Raw genomic sequence first — 20183 nt, 5'->3', positions numbered from 1 at the left:
GATAGGACATGGTGCTACCGGTGCATGCTCCTCGTCACCCTTTCCTATTGCCAGTCACCTCCATCACTGTCGCTGCCACCACTCAATGCCGAGGAGGAGGTGATTGTCATAGATGTAGAGCCAATAAGCATTGATATTAGTGACGCCTGCGGGTGCTAGACACCTTCGGGAAGGCGATGTCGTCTTTCCTCATCTCCGTGCCTTGGGTAGATTCTCCAGGTGAAGCCCTAGCTTTGAAAGACTAGAATAGCGACACTGGATATCGTGGCTTTTTTGGAGTCGTCGCATTGAAGGTTACATGTTGATTCAGTATCATTGGCTATGCATTTCCGTCGAATTGGCTTCGATGGATATGGTGGCGCTGCTAAGATCTATGTACATGACCGTTTATAGTTAAGTTAATCTCCGATGTTATCTTCTGCATTGGTTTCATGTCAGTTATCAGTGGTAATATGTGTGCAATTCAATGGCCACTATTTTCATATATTTTAGAGTAAATTTCACAAAACTACAGATACTATGACCAAATTATCACAAAACTACAGATTTAACTCGGTGTATCACAAAACTACACATTTAACACCAAATTTATTACAAAACTACACATTTAAGATGAAGTGTCACAAAACTACATATTTAGTAACTAAATTATCACAAAACTACATGTTTAGAATTAATTTAATCACAAAGTAATGATGTTTATAGCTCCACCATAACAATGGTGCTAGGGATTTAAACTCCAAAAGTTATAGTTTTGTGATAAATTCAATATTAAATATGTATTTTTATGATACTTAATCTAAAATCTGTAGTTTTGTGATAAATTTAGTGCTAAATATGTAGTTTTGTAATACAACTCCTTAAATATGTAGTTTTGTGATAATTTGGTCAAAATACCTGTATTTTTGTAAAATTTACTCTATATTTTATTTTTGACTTGAGGAAGATAAGGACTGCATACCTTGGACCTTTGGCGTGGTTGCCACCTCAATTTGTTTTTTTTTTCTTATTTTCTATTTGGTTTTCCTTCTCTATATCTTCTCTTCTTCCTTCGATTGTTGTCAAGAAGTGGTGATCGTGGTCACTAGCGTCGGCAATGGAGACCCCTGGCAGCACAACACGAACGATGGTGGGAAGGAATGACACACTTGAACGAGTTCTAGGATCTAAATCTGTATTTTTGGGTTTAGTGATCTCTAGATGGCACTTACAAATAAGTCTAAAAACAAGCCATGCAATATTTTACTCTTTTGGATATTTGATAACAACAAGCACTCGGCTATGTTCTTTCCTCAATGTTCCTCACTTCACCCCTTTCGTTTTTCGTGCACACGCTTCCCAAAATGTTAAACGATGCTCCCTCCATCTACTTTTGATATGCGTATTTCTAAATCTAAAAAATTTACTTTTGATAGGCATATTTCAATTCAACCACCTATCATCTTAATGACTTTATCGGATTTAATGCGTGACTCTCCATTCTTTCATACAAGATTGGCTACATGGGCATCGAGAAATATAAATATTAATGAATCGCTTGTTTACGAGGAATAACTAGTATTTTCTCCGTATTTTAATGTATGACGCCGTTGATTTTTTTTTACTAATATTTGACCATTCGTTTTATTTAAATTTTGTGTGCAAATATGAAAATATTTATGTCATGCTTAAAGAACATTTGATGACGAATCAATTAACAATAAAATAAATAATGATTACATAAATTTTTTAAATAAGACAAATGGTCAAACGTTGGATAAAAAGTCAACGGCGTCATACATTAAAATATGGAGATAGTAGCATGTTTAAATGGAGATAAGTAGAATTACTTATCCTTGGTCAGTGTGCCAAGATGAAATATAACTATCAAAACTAAATGGAGGGAGTATGTTTTTTTACACAATTTTTTTAGAAAAGTTACTTAAAAAATCACATTAATACATTTTTCAAGAAAATAGTTAATACTTAATTAATTATGTGCTAATAAATCGCTTTGTTTTGCTGTATGGGAGATGAGTTCCCAACTCATTAAGAAGAACACAGCCAGAATAGTTGTATTTTGGGATAGAACTTGATGAAGAAGACAGAAGGAATAACAAGCAATTTTGGGTATTCTAAAGCTGGGTAAGCAAGAGTGTACCCGAACGGAAAGACTTTGCTCCTTTCGTCTTCACGACGTTAACGTTGCATCTAAGAAGCTTCGAGTTGACCAAACCAAACATTGATAAATATACAAGACCCAAGGAGCTTCATTACCACTTCTCCATGCATCTCTCTCCCATCGATCACATGCATATATACAACTATACAAGATCTTCAGCAGCTGGCTCCCTCCATTTAGGTTGCAACTGACATGCAACTACCTGAGTTCTACGTACGGTGACCACCTTCTCCCATGGCATCAAATTCACAGACTACCACAACGTATGCTCTCGATCTCGCCCTCTTATCTCTCTTTCTCTCCCCATACAAGCAGCATATGCAGTAGCTTGTGTGCTAAGCCCAGGAAGATGCATGGCTAGCTAGCTGTCCGTTTATGTATAATCACCATTGCAAAAGGGTGATTATTCCACAGTTTTTGCTTCTCCCAATCCAAAAATATGACTTTGCTATCGTTCTGCATGTTTGTCTTATACATACACACATGCATGATTTCGTTTTTCAGCTATACGGGTGATCATAATTTAACAGTTCTCATCTATGCATGGTGGCCGGCCTAGTAATACAAAGCATACATCCCTTTCATATTGTAGAATAATTAGCTATTGGATCAGTCTGAAACTCTGAATATATAACTTGTTAGTGAGGAAGAACATCGAGCTCATAAACCCGTTCTTGTGCCGAACTGCCGATAGACTTATCGTGATCCATGAATAACAGAGGGGCCGGAGGAGGGAGAGGCCAAGGCGACGACGAGGAGCCGACGCCGACGCCGCCACCTGCGCCGCCGCCGGAGACAGCGCCATCCACTGTCGGCGGCGGCGGCGACGGCGTTCAGCTAGTGATGCCCGAGGACGGGTACGAGTGGAAGAAGTACGGGCAGAAGTTCATCAAAAACATCCAGAAAAACAGGTTCACTGTCTACCCTCACCGGAACGATCTGTGTTCATCTATCGGCCACATGGTGTGACACTGACAAGCGGGGCCCGCTCTGCCTGCAGGAGCTACTTCCGGTGCCGGGACCAGCGGTGCGGCGCCAAGAAGAAGGTGGAGTGGCACCCGCACGACCCCGGCCTCAACCTCCGCGTCGTCTACGACGGCGCCCACCACCACGGCTCCCCCTCGTCGGCCGCCGGCGAAGGAGGCACCTCCGCTGCCGCCGCCGCCAACCAGTACGACCTCAGCACGCAGTACTTCGGCGGCGCCGGCGGGCCCCGCTCGCAGTGAGCAACGGTGGCTGGCCAAGAACGGCTAATTCTCTCTTCTTCCATGTACGTACTACGTCTTGATCAGCGTCTCTCTCGCCGGAGTAACTAGCAGGGCGCGAGCGGGGGGTGGGGCCCACGGCGGCGACCGGCGGGGCGACGCCGGCCGGCCGCCATCGATCAGATGCCTACGTGCTTTGCAACTTGCAAGTGGCGGGTGCCGGTTGAAGGCTTGCGCCGGTAGCTGTGTGCAATCGTGACGTTGACCGGCAATTATAGAGGGTCAACGCTGTTGGACGCCAGCCAGCCGTGCGTGCATGACGATTATTAGTAGAGTTAATTAATTAAGCACCTGACGCTGGCAGCTAGCTGTCACGTACTAGTACTACTGGTAGATTAGCTAGACTGAATATTAGTAGTAACTAGTGCTATTGTTTTCTTTAGATAATGGATTAATTAGTGGTTAATTACTAGTACTACTACACATTTCAACACATATGTACTGGTAGTAGTTATTATATGGAGTAACATTGGTAGCTCTCTTAATTTTTTTTCTGTGCCTTGTAACTCATGGCGCGCGTCTCCTCCATGTGGTCAGCTGATCAACTTGATCTCGAGCTGTCAATTACCAGGAGGGGAGCTATCCAAGCATAATTTCTACTCCAGTAGCCTCTAAAGTGCGACATGGACTGCGACGATGTGATGTGATCAGGCGACCGATCGATCGATCTGCGAGGGCTAATTGAGCATGATGTAGTGATGTGGATACATGTGAGTTGTGACTGACACTAATGACGGACGGAGATGGAAGGACGTAGCCCTGGAATAGTTGTGCAGTGAAAGAGCTCAGCACACGAAGTCCTCCTCCTTTAGAATTTTGTACATCCGTCGCGCACGGTGGGCGCGCACACGCGCTGCTGCTGCTGCTTCCTGCGGGTTCGGCCCATCATTCAGCTGCAACTGAGCGGCTTTTCCAAACTAATTAGAGCATACATGAAAGTAGTAGTAATATTAGCATATGCTATTCCTAAAAAGAATATTATCGTTGCAACCATTTTCACCAAATACTTCATAAGGTTTGAGTATCAATACCATACAGGAAGCTGTTTAGAATAACCGACCTACTGGTATAATCATGTGGCAGTGTGGCACAAGAGCTCAGTTGCAAGGCGACCCAGCAATGCGGCCTTCAGAAACAAAGCCGCCGTTGGCTTGTGCGGCCCATGCATCCTGCCGCGTTAGCGCTCGGGCCGGCCATGCTGCAGGTTCGGCTTGGGCTAGCTCGACAGCACGCGCGGTGCTCGGCCAGAGCCCACATGGCAACCTTATTCGTATCTTTTCTTCCGGGCTCCGTGACTTCTTCCGGATTCCTACAAATAGGCAAGTGGTGTATTCATTCTAGTTAATAGCAAAATTATCAACTGTTGATGGTGTAGAAAAGACCCAAAAATTATCAAGTCTATTTTGTTTTGTTTATCTTGTTATTTCTCAGTTACAAGACTTACAATCCAAATATTCCCATTAACATTTAGATGTGTGAATATAGAGGCGAAATTTCTATCTATTAATCAAACGAAAAAGTTCAAAACACCCCATGAATTTTTTTTTAGTTAGTCCGATTTACCCCCTACACTTCAATACTAGACATCCTACACCCCTAAATTCTCTAAACCAATTTTAAGATGGTATTGGTCCTACATGGCAAACACGTGACAACGGTTTAGCCATGTGACAATTCAGTCATTAAATTAAGAAAATAATATTTCAGAAAATATGGTGAACTCACGTGTCATCCTCTACCCACCTTCTTACCCATTCCCTCTGTCTCTTTCCCGACAGAAGATGGAGGCAAGTCAGGCAACGATGGCACTGCCAAAAAAAACAACGACCACAACGGCACTCGCCAATGAGGCCGAGACCCAGGAGCCATGGCTGTCACTACGAAGCTCTTGCGCCTCACTACCTGAAGGTTGTCGCCGTCACTATGATGCCACAAGCTGCTCGTGAAGGTTAACGCCGCTTCCTCCTTGATCCCGCTGGTAGAGAGAAGGAGAGGAGAGGGAAGGAGGTGGAAGAAGGAAGAAGACTATGATAATGACAAGTGGGACCACTCATTTTAGGAACATTTATTTTATTAAACGTTGCTGACTAGATTGCCACGTGACTAAACCGTTACCCATGTTCGTCACGTAGAATCAATACTGCCCTAAAATTTGTTAGGCAACAATTTGTCTGGTTTGGAGAGTTCGGGGTGTAGAATGTCTAGTATTAAAGTTTATGGGGTGATTTGAGCTACATCAAAAGTTTAGGAGTGTGTCGTCGGACGCACGGCAACGGCTGGGGCGGGCTTGGCGAAGTACACCGGTGCTTGCACAGCGTGTGGAGGAAGAGCTTGGGGCTAAGCGTAGAACTGCTGGGTTTGGGTCTTGGCTTGTCTTGCTGCTTCGTACGCTTGCTGCTACTCTTACATCTGGCGAAGCGTGTCTTGAAGTTTAGCCATACTCTGACGCATGGCCCCCATGTCAACTTCGGCTTGAGCTTTGAGATTGGCGTTGGCTTGTGAGGTGGTTATTGCCATCGACATCGTGGCCTGTTGGGCGAAAGCGGCGGCTGGAGGCACCCCCGGTACTTGAGATGACAAGATCGCGCCCCTGACCTAGAGGGCCTTCGCCCCTGCCTCCACTTTCGCCGCCTCCGCATTAGTCGAAAGTGTAGGCACCGAAGGCGGGAGAGTTGGCTGCGCCACCGGAGGAGGCGCCGCTCCAGCTTCACCCTCGGAGGCCGAAGGCTCTGCTCCCTCTTCGGCTACCATCTCCCCTTCGCTACCGCCCTCCTTTCGCTTGGCAACTCTCTCCTTAATGATCTTCTTCGGTGACATCAGTGGTTTCGCTCACTCTCAGTGGTTTCGCTCGGAGGTCCCCACGGTAGGCGTCAGCTGTTGTCGAACCGATAACTGCGTCACGTCGAAAGGCGTGGTTCTCTCAATAGTAGTTGGAAGTAAAGACAATTGTATTACTTAGTGAAAATTTTTTTGGATCCCCCCATTACATGGCCCTAGGGAGTTATTTATAGTCCTATTACAGGTCCCCCTTTAGGGTTTAGGTTTTACAGGGGAATTTACATGGTTACCCTTATGATAGGGACATTGTTAGGGGCACACAGTGTCCTTTACAAGCATGAGCACCTATTGGGCTAAATGTCTTGGCCCATTTATTTGTCGAGATCCCCCGAAAGCACAACGGCCGCTGGGCCTCCTCCTGGTGGTGTTCGGTACTTGGCGGAGCCCGTGCCTCCGTGTCAGGGCTTTCGCCTCACCGTCTTCGCCTGTGTAGCCCTCTGACGAGGTCTTTGCCTGGCGAAGTCCGCGTATTCCGAGCCACGGCTTTCGCCATGTGGCTTTCGCTCATACGGTTGCCTCCTCGACCTTCGTCATTTGCCTCCGGTCTAAGCCTATCGTCTAACTTCTTGGCTTCGGTAGGTTCGGCCGAAAGCCCTCGTGGTGTACCTCCAACAGAGTATAATTTGGACTTTTTTTTCTTATTAAAAATTGTGAAAAAAAAATTCTAATCGAACCAATCTTCTGTTTCGATCATTTTCCGTTGTTTGATTATCTCTGATACTCCAACTGATGCGTAAGAGATAATGAAACTAATTGTTCATTTTTTTGGCCAGGAATCTCTTTTTCAACTTGAGGCATAGTACAAGTGATAATGAAACTAATTGTTCATTTTTTCCGTTCGTTCAAATATGAATGCAACACTTTTAGCTGACCTTGACCTTTACTAACTCACGCGGTCGCACTTACTGTGAACTCGGTTTCTCATAATAGCTCAACAGATGCTTCTGTGATTTTTTTTTTCGACGGTGGCGATGGTTGTTCCGTTGAACCGTACATGATCAAACAATGCGCGTGTGGTGCACTAATATGAGTTTTTCTTTTTTTTTTTGAACTAACCACTTTAAAATAAAGGAAGCGCGCGAAAAAAAATTAATTAGAACCAGCCCTCCACGCTACCTTAAAACTTGCCAGTTAAGTCCTCATCATATCGTTTTAAGGGACTGTTTAGTTCCAAAAAGTTTTTTTCAAAAATATCACATCGAATCTTTGGACATATGCATGGAGTATTATATATAGATTTTAAAAAAAAACTAATTGCACAGTTAGGGAGAAAATAGCGAGACGAATCTTTTGAGTCTAATTAGTCAATGATTAGCTATAAGTGCTACAGAAACTCACATGTGCTAATGATGGATTAATTATGCTCAAAAGATTTGTCTCGCGGTTTTCAGGCGGGTTATGAAATTAGTTTTTTTATTCATGTCCGAAAATCCCTTCCGACATCCGGTCAAACGTCCGATGTGACACCTAAAAATTTTCTTTTCACGAACTAAACAAACCCTAGTTGAGTTTCTTAATGGATATAGGAAAGATTCAAGTGGCTATAGCCCTTAAATCAAATAAAGAGGATTGATCTTATCCAGAGTAATTTATCTTTGCTTCAATTGGACAGGTGGATCATTAATACCGATTGATGCATCCGCAGAAAGAATATAAACAATACTTTGGTGATGAATGGGCACTTGCGTAGAAAAAAAACAGTAAGCAATTGACAGCGATGGTTAGATTAGTTGCATGGTCCCATCGCACCAAGTCGCAAGTAGCAAGCTGAGTACCAAGTACCAACGGTAGAGAGACAAGTTGGTCCTGTAGTGTCTGCATGGTGGTTAGCGGCCTCCTTTGTTAACGCAACATTTTATTTTCGATTCTCAAGTGAGGAACAGATGTTGTGTGGAATCATTCCAAATAAGGCCCAGCAGCAATTGTTAAGGAAAGAGGTATATTTCATAACCCTAACTTAACTTATAATACCGGTTCGACATCATTCGTCAACCAATGCCCGCAAAATTTCGATGGTATTAATGTGATTGAATATATAGTTTTGGGTGGTTAACCTTAGAAAGTGAACAATTGTAATAGTTCTGTTTTGAATCTAGATTTATTTTCTACTAATCCAAAAGTTAAGTGTTCTTTCCAATGTTGAAATGGTAAAACACGGCAATGAAAAAACACTACCTCTATCAGAAAATATATGGGACCAGGTTTTTGGGCTATGCATTTGCATAGTCAAATTAAAATACAAGTGATTTTGGCTATGCATATATTTTGGAGAAAATTCGATACATAGCACAGAAAACAACCCGATATCAAAAAATAGCACAAGAATTTCCCGCTTTCAACTAGAAGCATAGGACATCTTTTTTTTCTCGATTCTTAGCACTTCCGTCGTGGTAGTAGTTATGGTCGAATGTTTAGCCGTGAGTTGACACATGCAAATACCAATTTGCCCCTGGTTCTATCCCTGTGGCATATGGGACTGTTTGTGTTAGATTGTACCTGCTCCTTTTGTTAGTTTGGTCGGTTTTGCAAGGTGTTCTCCAAAATAAAGGATGATGATGGTGGTTGTTTCCGAGGTGTCGCATGCCGCGGAAAAGGGCGACGACGGCTTGCAAGGCGCCACGGGGTGGGGCAACGACGGCGGCTGCGAGTCGCGGTCGCTTGGTTGACGACGGTGGATGGTGGAGGGGAGACGGCGGCTACTTGTCACTATTACTGAGTACCGGAACAAATCAGTGAATAATTCTTAGGATTTTTGCTTCTTTTGCTATCTCTACCATTCATTGGCAACTAGAAATCAGCAGGATTGAAGTTCTTGTAAGCTAATGGTGGTTACTGCAAATGATACAGCTTTAGCTAGCTTATAGTGTTTGAGCTCGATTAGGATGAAAGAATTGCTCAACGGATGGAGAAATGGCCGGATTAGCAGTCAATCCAGTCGAGGCTCTCGGCGACGGCGCGCATTACGGGGGCGCAGGTCGGCGTCGAGCTCAATTGGTGCAATCGAGGTCGGCATGGAAGTGGAACATGGTGAGCACCTCACTGGGCAGTGTCAGGTCGACGACCTCCGACGACAGCCGCTCCTCCTTGAAGACGTGTTGTGCCTACACCTCCAGCTCTCAGCACTGCCCCTCTCCTCGTCAACCCGCGCCACGGTCACCGCCTCCAGCAGCATGATCCCGAGCGCGAACACGTTACCCTTCTGAGTCACCACGGCCACTCCAATGCGATGTACGCCAGCGCCGAGCCACCGATAGAGCCTCGCCCTCGCTACGCAGCGAGCGCGCCACTCTGCTGAGCTTCTTCGACTGCGTCGTCTTGTGAGCGTTGGCGACGAGACAGGCGAGGCCGAAGCCAGAGCTTGTCGTCGAAGACGATAGTAGGGGAGAAGCTTCTCGTCGGTCTCGTGGTAGTAGGCGCAGAGGTGGGTGACGTTGGGGTAGCGCGCGCGGCCGACGGCGGCGGCCTTTGCCTCGAACGCGCGGCGCTGGCGCCACCCAAAAAGAAGGGTAAATTAGTCTGACGATAATGTTATCTCCTCTAATCTAACGTCGTTTAATCAAAATGGAACGGAAGTGTTACAGATCAAAGAAAAATAGGTGGCATGTGCTTTTGAGCGAAAGTGAAAACTTCTTGTGCTATTTTTTGGTACTGGGTTATTTTCTGTGCTATGGATCAAATTTTCTCTATATTTTGAGGGCGGAGGTAGTATTGTAATATGAATATATGTGTAAAACATATATAAAAATGCATTTAAGGTTGTTTGAAAAGAAGGTGCAAAAATCATTTCTATAATTATAAAAATTGAAGATGTTTTTGCCGGAATTTTAGTACGTTATTCGTATTTGAGTTGGTTTTTAAGTTCGTTCGCTTTTGGAAATACAGATATATGTTTAAGTTGGATTTTAAGTTCGTTTGCTTTTGGAAATACAAAAGGAGACATATAAGAAATCTCTTTAAAGAAGCTCGCATGCATGCTAATTTGAGATAAAAGTCAGACTCCTAATTGCAGCTCATGATTTTCTAAAAAAATATCCAAACGAATTCCGACAGTGAATTTCATCGTAGCTAAACCATATAACAATAATAAGATTAAAATAACATTCACCCGTTACAACGTACAGGCATTTTTTCTAATAGAAGATGATATTTAACTTAAAAAGGAATTTTTTGTGACGTTGGATATCATGTTAAATTTCTTATAAAATTCTCGTGGGTTCAGAAATACCCAATACATTGGCCCAAAGGACCATTGGGCAAAGTGTTTGAAGTACTCAAATCCTACAATTTCCTCAGCAAATCTTTCGTTCAAAAGAACTATTGTAGGTCATAAAATAAACTTTTCACGTCATTTCAAAACCGAGAATTCCCGTGCATTTTAAGGTGAACTACAAAAGCCAACAATGTTTAGCATTGTGAATTTATGATGCAGATGTTGTTAGCTCATGCTGCATCAGACCTCCACCCTCACCTTACGGGTTGTAAGTGGGACGGGCTGTGGCAGCCCGCCCCACATCTGTGATGTACCCAAGCAAATTAGCACCTACGTCCTACTGTGAGACCGCTTGTATGCCCGTTGGGTATTTTGCGGGTTTTCACCAAACCTGTTGCATATGACAGGGCCGCCAATGAGGTCGTGCCGAGTGAACGATCGAACAGGGTCTCAAAATTTGGGGGCCTCAATTTCTTTATACTTTAATATATGCCAATGCGTTCCGGTGTATTTAAAGGCATCTCTTCCAGTTTTATAATTAAAGTTTCACTCTTACTCATCTATTGATTTGGCTAGAATGGACTTGTTTCCTTCGGTTTCGATAAGTACTGTTTGATGGCAATCATGGCTAACTAAAAGAGCTATAGCTCATGATGATTGCTAACTAAAAGAGCTATAGCTCATGATGATTATATGAACATCATCTTACAATGTTTGCCTATCACTAGCAGAAGCGGCAAATTGGGGCGTTGATTGATCTGCAGCTGGATGTGGAGCTGATGAAGGAGAAGGATGACAACATTGTCCCCGTCATCAACTCAGACGTTCCTGTGCTCGAGACCTGTGACAGCGCTGCTGTTGGCAGCAAGTACGAAGTTGTCAGACATGCTGGCGTTCGATGGCTAGTGGATCGATGCTGGAGCAGATCAACATGCGGCTGGTGATGGTTATCTTTTTATGGACAGTGGCCATGGAGGCATCCCTCGGCGATAGCCTCCTCGCGTAGGTTGCCAATGGTAACAGACTGGCATGGTTCACGGCCACCACTATCGTGTTGTCTTTGTGTCGTTGTTGCGGCCACCGTCATTGTGCTTTCCTTAGCGTCACTGGTGACACTAATTTGTGACAAGAGCGTGGAAGTCAAGAGCGATGACGTGATGAGCACCGGTGTCGAGCTCTAGAATGGGAAACCCCGGCGCGCTCGCCTTCATCAAAGCATGCGGATTGTTGTGGTGCTGCTAGACGATGCGGGCCAACCACATGGACCCACATTTACCCAAGTGGACTAGTTAAAGTGGGTTTGGTGGGTTAGTGGAGAGGGGTAACCCAACAGGTTAGCGGCAAACATGTCCCACTTTAGGTTAAATATCTCCTAAACCAGGGCATTTAACTTTTTGTCACTTTTAATATGTGGCAATTAAGAATTTACCACTCACAATCTATAACACGTGGATCCTCATGTGTCTATGATATATGGGTTTAATAACAAATTCTTAATTAACACTCGTAAGATTGACAAATAGTTGAATATCTCCTTAACCAGTAGTACCAAGTACCAACCATCGAGGCACCCAGGAATTGTGTGTTGTATGCAAGTATGACATCCACAAGTAACATTAACCGCTCAACCACGCCATATATATTACCCTTATCATTACCATGGCGGGAAAGAAAAGAACGTACGGAAGAACTCCCTCTGGTTGACGCACGCGGGTGAGGCTTGACTGATTAAAAAGGAGACAGAATCCTCCCTGGGTTGGGTTTGTTCTGGCTCGCACACAGCTCAGCAGCTAACTAGTCCAATGGAGCAGCTAGCAGGTGAGAAAATAAAAGCCAAGAACAAGTCGACGTGGCCGCCTTTCGTTACCCACCAACCCAACCTCGTTCTACGGTACGCCACGCCTCCCCTCCCCTCCTCCGCCGCCGCCGCCTCAATTAGACCGAAGCTCTAAACTCCGGCGAGCCCTCGCCGCCGCCTGCGTGGAGGGGAGGTCGGGAGGAGGGGGTTGATGGCGGGCGAGGGCGTGGAGATGTCGGAGGAGGAAGGCGCGTTCGAGGCGTTCGTGTGCCCGCTGACGAAGCAGGTGATGCGCGACCCGGTGACGATCGAGACCGGGCAGACGTTCGAGCGGGAGGCGATCCTCAAGTGGTTCCGCGAGTGCCGGGACAACGGCCGCCGCCCGACGTGCCCGCTCACGCAGCGCGAGCTCCGCGACACGGAGGTGTCGCCCAGCGTGGCGCTCCGCAGCGTCATCCACGAGTGGCGGGCGCGCAACGAGGAGAAGGACCTCGACCGCGCCTGCGCCTCCCTCGTCGGCGGCTTCGCCGGCCACGCCGGCGACGAGGAGGAGGAGGAGTCCGCGCTCCGTGCCCTGGTGCACGTCTCCCAGATATGCCAGCGGAGCGCCGCCAGCAAGGACCTCGTCCGCCGCCGCGGCGTCCTCCGCGCCGTCGCCGAGATGCTCAAGAGCGGCAGCCGACGGCTCCGCCTCAAGTCCCTCCAGGTCCTCCGCGTCCTCGTCGAAGACAACGACGATAACAAGGTCGCAAATCCCATCCATCCCCCAAATTTCAACCTCCCCCCAAACCAAGCGAGAATTGATCGATTCTTGGTTTTGATTTTGCAGGAGGAGTTGGGGAAGGGCGACACGATACGCACCATCATCAAGTTCTTGTCGAACGAGCATGTCCAGGAGCGGGAGCTGGCGGTGTCGCTGCTGCACGAGCTGTCCGGGCACGAGCCGACGTGCGAGCGGATCGGCGCGGTGTACGGCGCCATCCTGCTGCTGGTCGGGATGGGGAGCAGCAAGTCGGAGAGCGCCGTCGCCGTCGACAAGGCGGAGAGCACGCTCCGCAACCTCGACCGCTTCGACGCCAACGTCAAGCAGATGGCCGACAACGGCAGGCTGCAGCCGCTCCTCACCAGGCTGCTCCGCGGCGAGCCCGACACGCGGGTCGCCATGGCCGACTACCTCGGCGAGCTCGCCCTGGCGAACGACGACAAGGCCGCGGTGGCCGAGCAGGCCGGCCCGCTGCTGGTGGGGATGCTCCGGACCGGCGCCACGCCGGCGAAGGAGGCCACGCTCAAGGCGCTCAGGGAGATCTCATCCAGCGAGGCGAGCGCCAAGCTGCTGCTGCAGCGCGCCGGCGTCCTGCCCCCGCTCGTCAACGATGTCCTCTTCTCCACGGGACACCTACCGATGAAGCTCAAGGAGCTCGCCGCCACCATCCTCGCCAACCTCGTCGCCTCAGGCGCCGATTTCCGTTCCATCCCACTCGACGACGACGAAGACGACGACGGCGGCGGCGGCGGACGTGGGCGCCGCAGGACGCTCCTGTCGGAGGACGTCGTGCATAGCCAGCTCCACCTCATCAGCAACACCGGCCCCGCCATCGGATGCAGACTCCTCAGCGTCCTCGCCGGGTTGACCAGCTCCCGCGCGACGGTGGCCGACGTCGTCGCGGCGGTCAAGAGCTCCGGCGCCACAATCAGCCTCATCCAGTTCATCGAGGCAGCGCACCGGGACATCCGCGTCGAGTCCCTCAAGCTCCTGCGCAACCTCGCCCCCTACATGGGCGCCGAGCTCGCCGACGCCCTGGGCGGAAGCCTGAGCAGCCTCCTCCGGGCCATCTCCTCCGACGGCGGCGGCGTCACGGAGGAGCAGGCGGCTGCCGTGGGGTTGCTCGGCGACCTCCCGGAGGGTGACTCCAGCCTGACCAGGCAGCTGTTCGACCTGGGCGCGTTCAGGGCGCTGGCCCCGAAGCTGGCGGAGCTCCGGCGGGGCACCATCCGCGGCGGGAACCGGTACGTGACGCCGCTGACGGAGGGCGTGGTGAAGGTGATGTACCGGGTGACGTGCGCGCTGGAGGAGGACGCGGAGTACGTGGAGTTCGCGCGGGAGGCCGGCCTGGCGCCGCTGTTCGTCGAGCTGCTCCACACCAACGGCATGGACACGGTGCAGCTCTACTCGGCAATGGCGCTGGAGAAGCTGTCGCTGCAGTCGAGCCACCTGACGGCCATCCCGGCGCCGCCGTCGCCACCGGCGGGGTTCGGGTGCGCGTGCTTGGGGAGGAGACCCGCGGCGGCGGCGGTGCCCGCGGGGGTGTGCCGCGTGCACGGCGGGTTCTGCTCGCTGCGGGAGACGTTCTGCCTGGCGCAGGCGGACGGCGGGAAGGCGGTGGAGCGGCTGGTGGCGTGCCTGGACCACCTGGACGGGAGGGTGGTGGAGGCGGCGCTGGCGGCGCTGTCGACGCTGGTGTGCGACGGCGTGGACGCGAGGGAAGGGGTGGTGGTGCTGGGGGAAGCCGACGGGCTGCGCCCGGTGGTGGACATCATGGTGGAGAGCCGCACGGAGGCGCTGCAGCGGCGGGCGGTGTGGGCGGTGGAGCGCATCCTGCGGGTGGAGGAGATCGCCGGGGAGGTGGCCGCCGACCAGACGGTGGCGTCGGCGCTCGTCGAGGCGTACCGCAACGGCGACCCGCGCACCCGGCAGACGGCGGAGCGCGCGCTCCGCCACCTCGACCGGATCCCCAACTTCTCCGCCGCCTTCCAATCCAAACGCTCATAGCCTCTCCACAGATCTGCCATTGCCAATGTGCAACTGCAACTCTGCAAGGCTCTCCCTTCGCTGATTATCCCATTCCCCTCTTTCATTTCACTTGCTCTTTTTCCCATTCCCCTCTCACTTCACTTGCTCTTTTGCTGGATCGGATTGCTGATTTTTTTTTCTTTTTTTTGGTTTGTTTACAGCAGCATGATGCTTGTATAGCATAATCGTCTTAATTCTTTCAAAGCAAAATGGATGAAACAAAATTGGTTGCACCTCGAGTGCATTTTTCTGTGAGAATTAATCGAGACTGGGTTTGTAAATACACTAATGTTTCCAAGAGCAATCACAACAATCTCAGTCAAAGAGCTCCACCATCCAAACAGTCCATGACATTCTACTGTAAAACGCAACGCATCCACAGTACATATGTTCTGTTTGTTAAAAGTTAGCCGCCCATTTCTGTAATAAAATGTTTCGCTACAGATCTATTTGTGAAGGGAAAAAAATCAGCACGGGCTAAAGTACGATAACTCCACGTCTCCACCTCGTTCGACTGAACGCGATACTCAAGTCTCTCAGTCACCCAAGCTACAAGCCTACTACAACAAGTCTACAACACTCGTGCATCGAGGGGCTCACATAAATTACAAGATGCTATACGCTCCTCCAGACCATATGTACAGTTAAGATTAGCAGTCACTAGGCAGCAAAATCTCAAGGAAGCTTGTACTTGTGTATTCCATAAGTTTTCTGCAAATTGGAAGGAGCAAGAAACCATCAGTATATCACGCGGTATTGCTTCATGGCATCTAAAACCATCAGTATATCCTGTCTAAGATCAAGGTAGTGGTAAATTAAAATCTTTTTCTTGAGATAAATTGTGCCTTCAGTTTCTGCTAAACCATCTGGATTCTAATTGGAAAGTTTAGATTTATTAGGTGCTTACACTACAAAGGATAGTTTACAACCATAGACCAGTAACAATATTAAAAGATGCAACATATTGCAATTTAGTATATGCCCATGGTCCACTCACATATATAATATAACAAAAGACAGATAAGTTGCAATTATCCACTATCATTCCTACTTCATGTATTGTTCCGATATTTGTACAGCACACTGCATACTTAAATAACAAAATAAAGACATACCACTGCTGGACTTTTCTGAACTCCGTTAGCACAGGGTATATGTTCTCAAAGGCGGTATACGTCTCATCCCTCACCTATAAAGACAGTATATTCAGACATACAAAAAGGAATAGGCAATCAAGAATATACAAAAGGAAAGGCTGCTAACCTTTGCTCCGGTCAAAACAATCTTGCCTGAAACAAAAATCAGAAGAACAATCTTTGGTTGCTTCATCCGATATATCAGACCAGGAAAGAGTTCTGGCTCATACTGTTAACACAAAAGGCACAGGACATAAGAACAACATAACAAATGTGAAAGGCGTCCTAAAAAGGCATGCAAGGACTCAACTTACACTTGAGAAAGCACCATGAGAATATGCAAGTCCCTCCAGCCTGATTGGAAATTTAACATCACAAGAGCCAACAATGTTCTGAATCTTGAAATCCTGGTATAGTGCAATGAGTTAAACAGTTAGGTACAATTACAGAATGTATTTGGTAGGCACATGCACAGATGAAAATCAAGCAAGCTTGAAATAGTTACCTTGAATTTAGCAGGAAAGCCAAGCTTCTGGATAATACGAGCGTACTGGTGATAAAAACTAGTGTTAAGACTTCAGAGAGACAGATATAGCAAAATAAAATAAAAACTACCGCTCATACCTTTCTTGCTGCAAGCTTGGATTGTTGTTCACTCTTTGCCCCAGTACAGACCTGGTATAGGACACAAAAGATTTATAAACAGACCTCTAATTTAACCATAGATGCCAGACATCACGGTGGACACTGAGAAATTTTGGTTAACAGCCATATTTGTTTTTTTTATACAAAGGAAAAAAGAGAAGAAAAGATGCAACAAATTGGTGCGTCAAACCCATGGCAACCCTTTCTTTAAGTTCACTGCCTAACAGACAGGCCCCATACGACATACTAGTAAGCCTAAGGCTTCAACAGGTAAAGTTATTTGGATGGAGATATTGAACCAAAAGAAAATTCAAGTGATTTTCAAGAAAAATGAAGATATTGACCAGACAGGAAGCATGTGATGTGCTATTGCTGATTATCCTTCAACAAATAAATATGTTAGGTTCAATTTATTGTGAATAAACAATTCCTATTATGCTTTAAAGCCATAAAAAAGTTAACAAGGACAAACTATACATTCACAGAAAGAACAATACTCATGCAGTTATTACTATATGACACAGCAATGCAACAGCAAACATTTCATAAACTCAGAGCAAAATTAAATTTACAGATTCAACATTGAACTACAGGCTGCTTGGATCAGATATGGATGTGATAGCTATTGACACACCAATGCAACAGCAAACATGTCAGAAAAATCAGAGCAAAAGTAAATTCACAGATTCAACATTGAAATACAGGCTGCAATGCGGCACGGATAAAGGTAGGGATGTGATAGCTGTTAACAAGTAAATAAAAACTAAAAAGATAGTATGCTAATAGCAAAAGCAGTTACACAGCAGCAAAAACAGTTCATGAATCAATATGCATTATAATAGCTACAAGATCAACAGCTGGCCATTGGACAGATAACAAAACAATTCACAAGTCAATAAGCAGATGAACAAAACAGAACATTTGCAGTCACGGTACAAGAAGTTGAACCATACCATTTTACCCGATGCAAATATCAGAGCTGTAGTTTTTGGTTCTCTTATTCTCATGATAACCGCAGCAAAACGCTGTTTATGAAAGGAGGAATTAGCAAACTAAAACATAAATTACAGCAAATGAGTATGAAATTATATAGTGCGCCACTGACATAGTGTAAATCAATCTAAGATACTAGATAGAGATGTTTATAACCCCAGTGTGCGCTATGTCTGTTCCTTCCAAAATGTATTTATTATTAAAGCAAACATGGTACACCTAGATTTAGCTTACGATATTACATATAGTTACAAAATCTCCCAATACCTCGTGCTGCGTCTGGTACATGCAGCACAGATAAAAAGCCCAAAGCACTAAAAAGAGTAATTTTTATAATCTTATTTGTAGAGCAATTTGTTTATCTGTGGGACAAGCTGTCTTCACTATCTTAACTGAGACTTGCCTTACAAAACTCGACTGTCAACTATGGATTTATCCATACTGACATCTAAAATTGCACTAACACTTATGTTATACACAAAGGAAATATCACTCTAGGAACAGACCATAGGAATATATGGACCTTGTCTACATATTACATGCTACTAAGAATAACATTGGTATCATTTTAACATGCAATGAAGATATCCTTTTGAGCCAAAACAGAGACACTAGAACACACCGAAGCCATCATAATACCTTTGGATTATATTCTGCATTGCGAGCTTGCAAAGCTATAGCTTTGAGGTCTAATTTGCAATCCAAATTGACCGTCGATACGATGTTTCTGCCATCAAAATAAAAGAGAATGCATAATAAGGACCACAATTTCACTGATGAGTGTAACCAAAGGAAGAATCATAAGCTTAAACAGAGTGGGACACATGCAGACAGCAGCTATGATCCCAACACTGCAACATAAACAACCCAGCAAGGCAGCAAAACAGACATGCGCACTTCTGAGAATGCATGGCAACAAGTATACTATGACAGGCAGCAACATAAGCATGTCCAACCTTTTAGCAGCGCACACCAGCATGCAAATGTACATGCTTGGTAGCAACGCAGGCAGCCACACGTTCCAGAGCACACCAGCAAGTACATCATGCTAATAAACGGCCGTGCTTGCCCGTATTGGCCGATACATGGATTAATAAAGCCTAAATGTGTTGTTTAGAACTTCGAGCTGTCTAAAAACAAACAGTGACTCATGTGAACTGTATGCCATAAGAACCCTAAGGCCTAAACTCTCTACAGATATAACCCCTCTAATATTGAAAACCGTGAGCAGAAAGCATTAAATCTAAAATCAGATGCATGATTGATTATTATCTGATTCCCCCCCCCCCCAAAAAAAAAAAAGCTGACCAGCGGATTCAACCTGTATATCATATAAACTATATGGTAGCTAAAAGAGTTGAAAGACCGGACAATGGATCTATCACAGCACAGCACAGCACATCCTCTTTCTTCTCCACCCGGATTCGCAGATCTCAGATCGCCCCCCCTTTCAAACGCTACATATTAAACCCCCCCCCCAAAAAAAAAAAATCCAACCCAAGGCTACCACCTTTCCCACGATTTGCAACAATCCCCCCAAAGAACAAAACCTCGCGCCGCGAATCAACCATTCCATTCCACCTCAACCCCCCCCCCCCCCCCCTCAACACACAACAAGCTAAAAGGACCCCAAATCCCCCCGCGGACCGAATCTCTCACCCCACCCACAGGAATCCCGCAGATCCGCGCAGATCCGGGACTTACTGGAGCGTGGGGATGATGCCGGAGGGGTGCTTGGCCAGGTCCACGGGCTCGCTCCCCTCCAGCGCCGCTGCCGCCTCCGCCGCCATGATCCGACGATGGCACTTGACCAGGCGAATCCCACCCCCAAAAAAAAGGGCGCGACGGGCGTGGGGGAGGTGGCGCGCGCGCGCGGGGCGGAGGAATTCGAAATCCGAGGTCTTTTATAGAGATCGAGAGAAGGAGGAGAGGAAGAGGAAGGGGGAGGCTAGGGTTATCTATGCGCTCTCGCGAGAGAGGAGGCGTGTCTGCGCGGGGGAGGGGAGGTCGATGGGTGAGGAGGAGGGGAGGGGGTCAGTGGGTGGGGGTGTAGGTGGTGGGTGGACGGGGAGTTGCCGGTCGGTGGGATATTTATAGTGGGGCGGGGTGACTTGCTGCAACCGGTCGCGCGGTGGGATCACCGGTGGAAATTATGCCTGTCTGTAAGTCTTTTTTTTGTTTAATCAAAATAACTCTAAAAGCGGTCTTGGTTTAAAGGGATCAAATCAAATTTGGTTCAATTCATTTTCGAGGTTTAAGTTATGTTCAAATTGAATTGTAGTTACATTTCTACATATCGGGAAAATCAATACTAACAGGAAAATCCTAACGGTTGCTTTGGCTTGA

The 20183-nt window shown here is 46.9% G+C and overlaps 3 protein-coding genes across 4 annotated transcripts; 2 read left to right on the top strand and 1 right to left on the bottom strand.

The window, feature by feature from the left end:
• The first annotated feature begins 2256 nt into the window (after positions 1–2256).
• LOC4333621 (WRKY transcription factor 28) lies at positions 2257–3920 on the top strand. Its single transcript, XM_015774328.3, has 3 exons — positions 2257–2424; positions 2881–3072; positions 3162–3920. Exons 1-3 carry the CDS (start codon positions 2396–2398, stop codon positions 3385–3387), a joined length of 447 nt encoding a protein of 148 aa, XP_015629814.1. The 5' UTR covers positions 2257–2395; the 3' UTR covers positions 3388–3920.
• Positions 3921–12238: 8318 nt separating this feature from the next.
• Positions 12239–15341, top strand: LOC4333620 (U-box domain-containing protein 44). Its single transcript, NM_001418393.1, has 2 exons — positions 12239–13017; positions 13102–15341. Exons 1-2 carry the CDS (start codon positions 12484–12486, stop codon positions 15040–15042), a joined length of 2475 nt encoding a protein of 824 aa, NP_001405322.1. The 5' UTR covers positions 12239–12483; the 3' UTR covers positions 15043–15341.
• LOC4333619 (TATA-binding protein 2-like) lies at positions 15340–19856 on the bottom strand. Of its 2 annotated transcripts, none has more exons than NM_001418392.1 (9): positions 19542–19856; positions 18477–18564; positions 17798–17869; positions 16824–16874; positions 16705–16749; positions 16514–16606; positions 16327–16428; positions 16179–16252; positions 15340–15774 (listed from the first exon to the last, which is right to left on the bottom strand). In NM_001418392.1, coding segments are annotated over exons 1-9 (612 nt in total). In that variant the 5' UTR covers positions 19628–19856; the 3' UTR covers positions 15340–15773. The 2 variants fall into 2 exon arrangements, with proteins under 2 accessions (NP_001405321.1, XP_015631682.1); XM_015776196.3 differs by lacking the exon at positions 19542–19856 and adding an exon at positions 18794–18967 and having other exon boundaries at positions 15392–15774.
• Between the last annotated feature and the right edge of the window lie 327 nt (positions 19857–20183).

The sequence above is a fragment of the Oryza sativa genome, chromosome 3, assembly GCF_034140825.1.
Source record: "Oryza sativa Japonica Group chromosome 3, ASM3414082v1".
In the NCBI taxonomy this organism is placed as follows: Eukaryota; Viridiplantae; Streptophyta; class Magnoliopsida; order Poales; family Poaceae; genus Oryza; species Oryza sativa.
This window is presented reverse-complemented; position numbering and strand designations above follow the sequence as displayed.

What these genes read in the sequence shown, in the direction of transcription:
- LOC4333620 (NM_001418393.1), top strand. Translation starts at nt 12,484, where the DNA reads ATGGCGGGCGAGGGCGTGGAGATGTCGGAGGAGGAAGGCGCGTTCGAG. An exon ending in AAGACAACGACGATAACAAG is followed by an intron (nt 13,018 to 13,101) that starts GTCGCAAATCCC and finishes TTGATTTTGCAG; the next exon opens with GAGGAGTTGGGGAAGGGCGA.
- LOC4333621 (XM_015774328.3), top strand. Translation starts at nt 2,396, where the DNA reads ATGGCATCAAATTCACAGACTACCACAAC. An exon ending in AATTCACAGACTACCACAAC is followed by an intron (nt 2,425 to 2,880) that starts GTATGCTCTCGA and finishes CATGAATAACAG; the next exon opens with AGGGGCCGGAGGAGGGAGAG. An exon ending in AAAAACATCCAGAAAAACAG is followed by an intron (nt 3,073 to 3,161) that starts GTTCACTGTCTA and finishes CTCTGCCTGCAG; the next exon opens with GAGCTACTTCCGGTGCCGGG.
- LOC4333619 (NM_001418392.1), bottom strand. Translation starts at nt 19,627, where the DNA reads ATGGCGGCGGAGGCGGCAGCGGCGCTGGAGGGGAGCGAGCCCGTGGAC. An exon ending in ATGCAGAATATAATCCAAAG is followed by an intron (nt 17,870 to 18,476) that starts GTATTATGATGG and finishes TTTCATAAACAG; the next exon opens with CGTTTTGCTGCGGTTATCAT. An exon ending in TATTTGCATCGGGTAAAATG is followed by an intron (nt 16,875 to 17,797) that starts GTATGGTTCAAC and finishes GTCCTATACCAG; the next exon opens with GTCTGTACTGGGGCAAAGAG.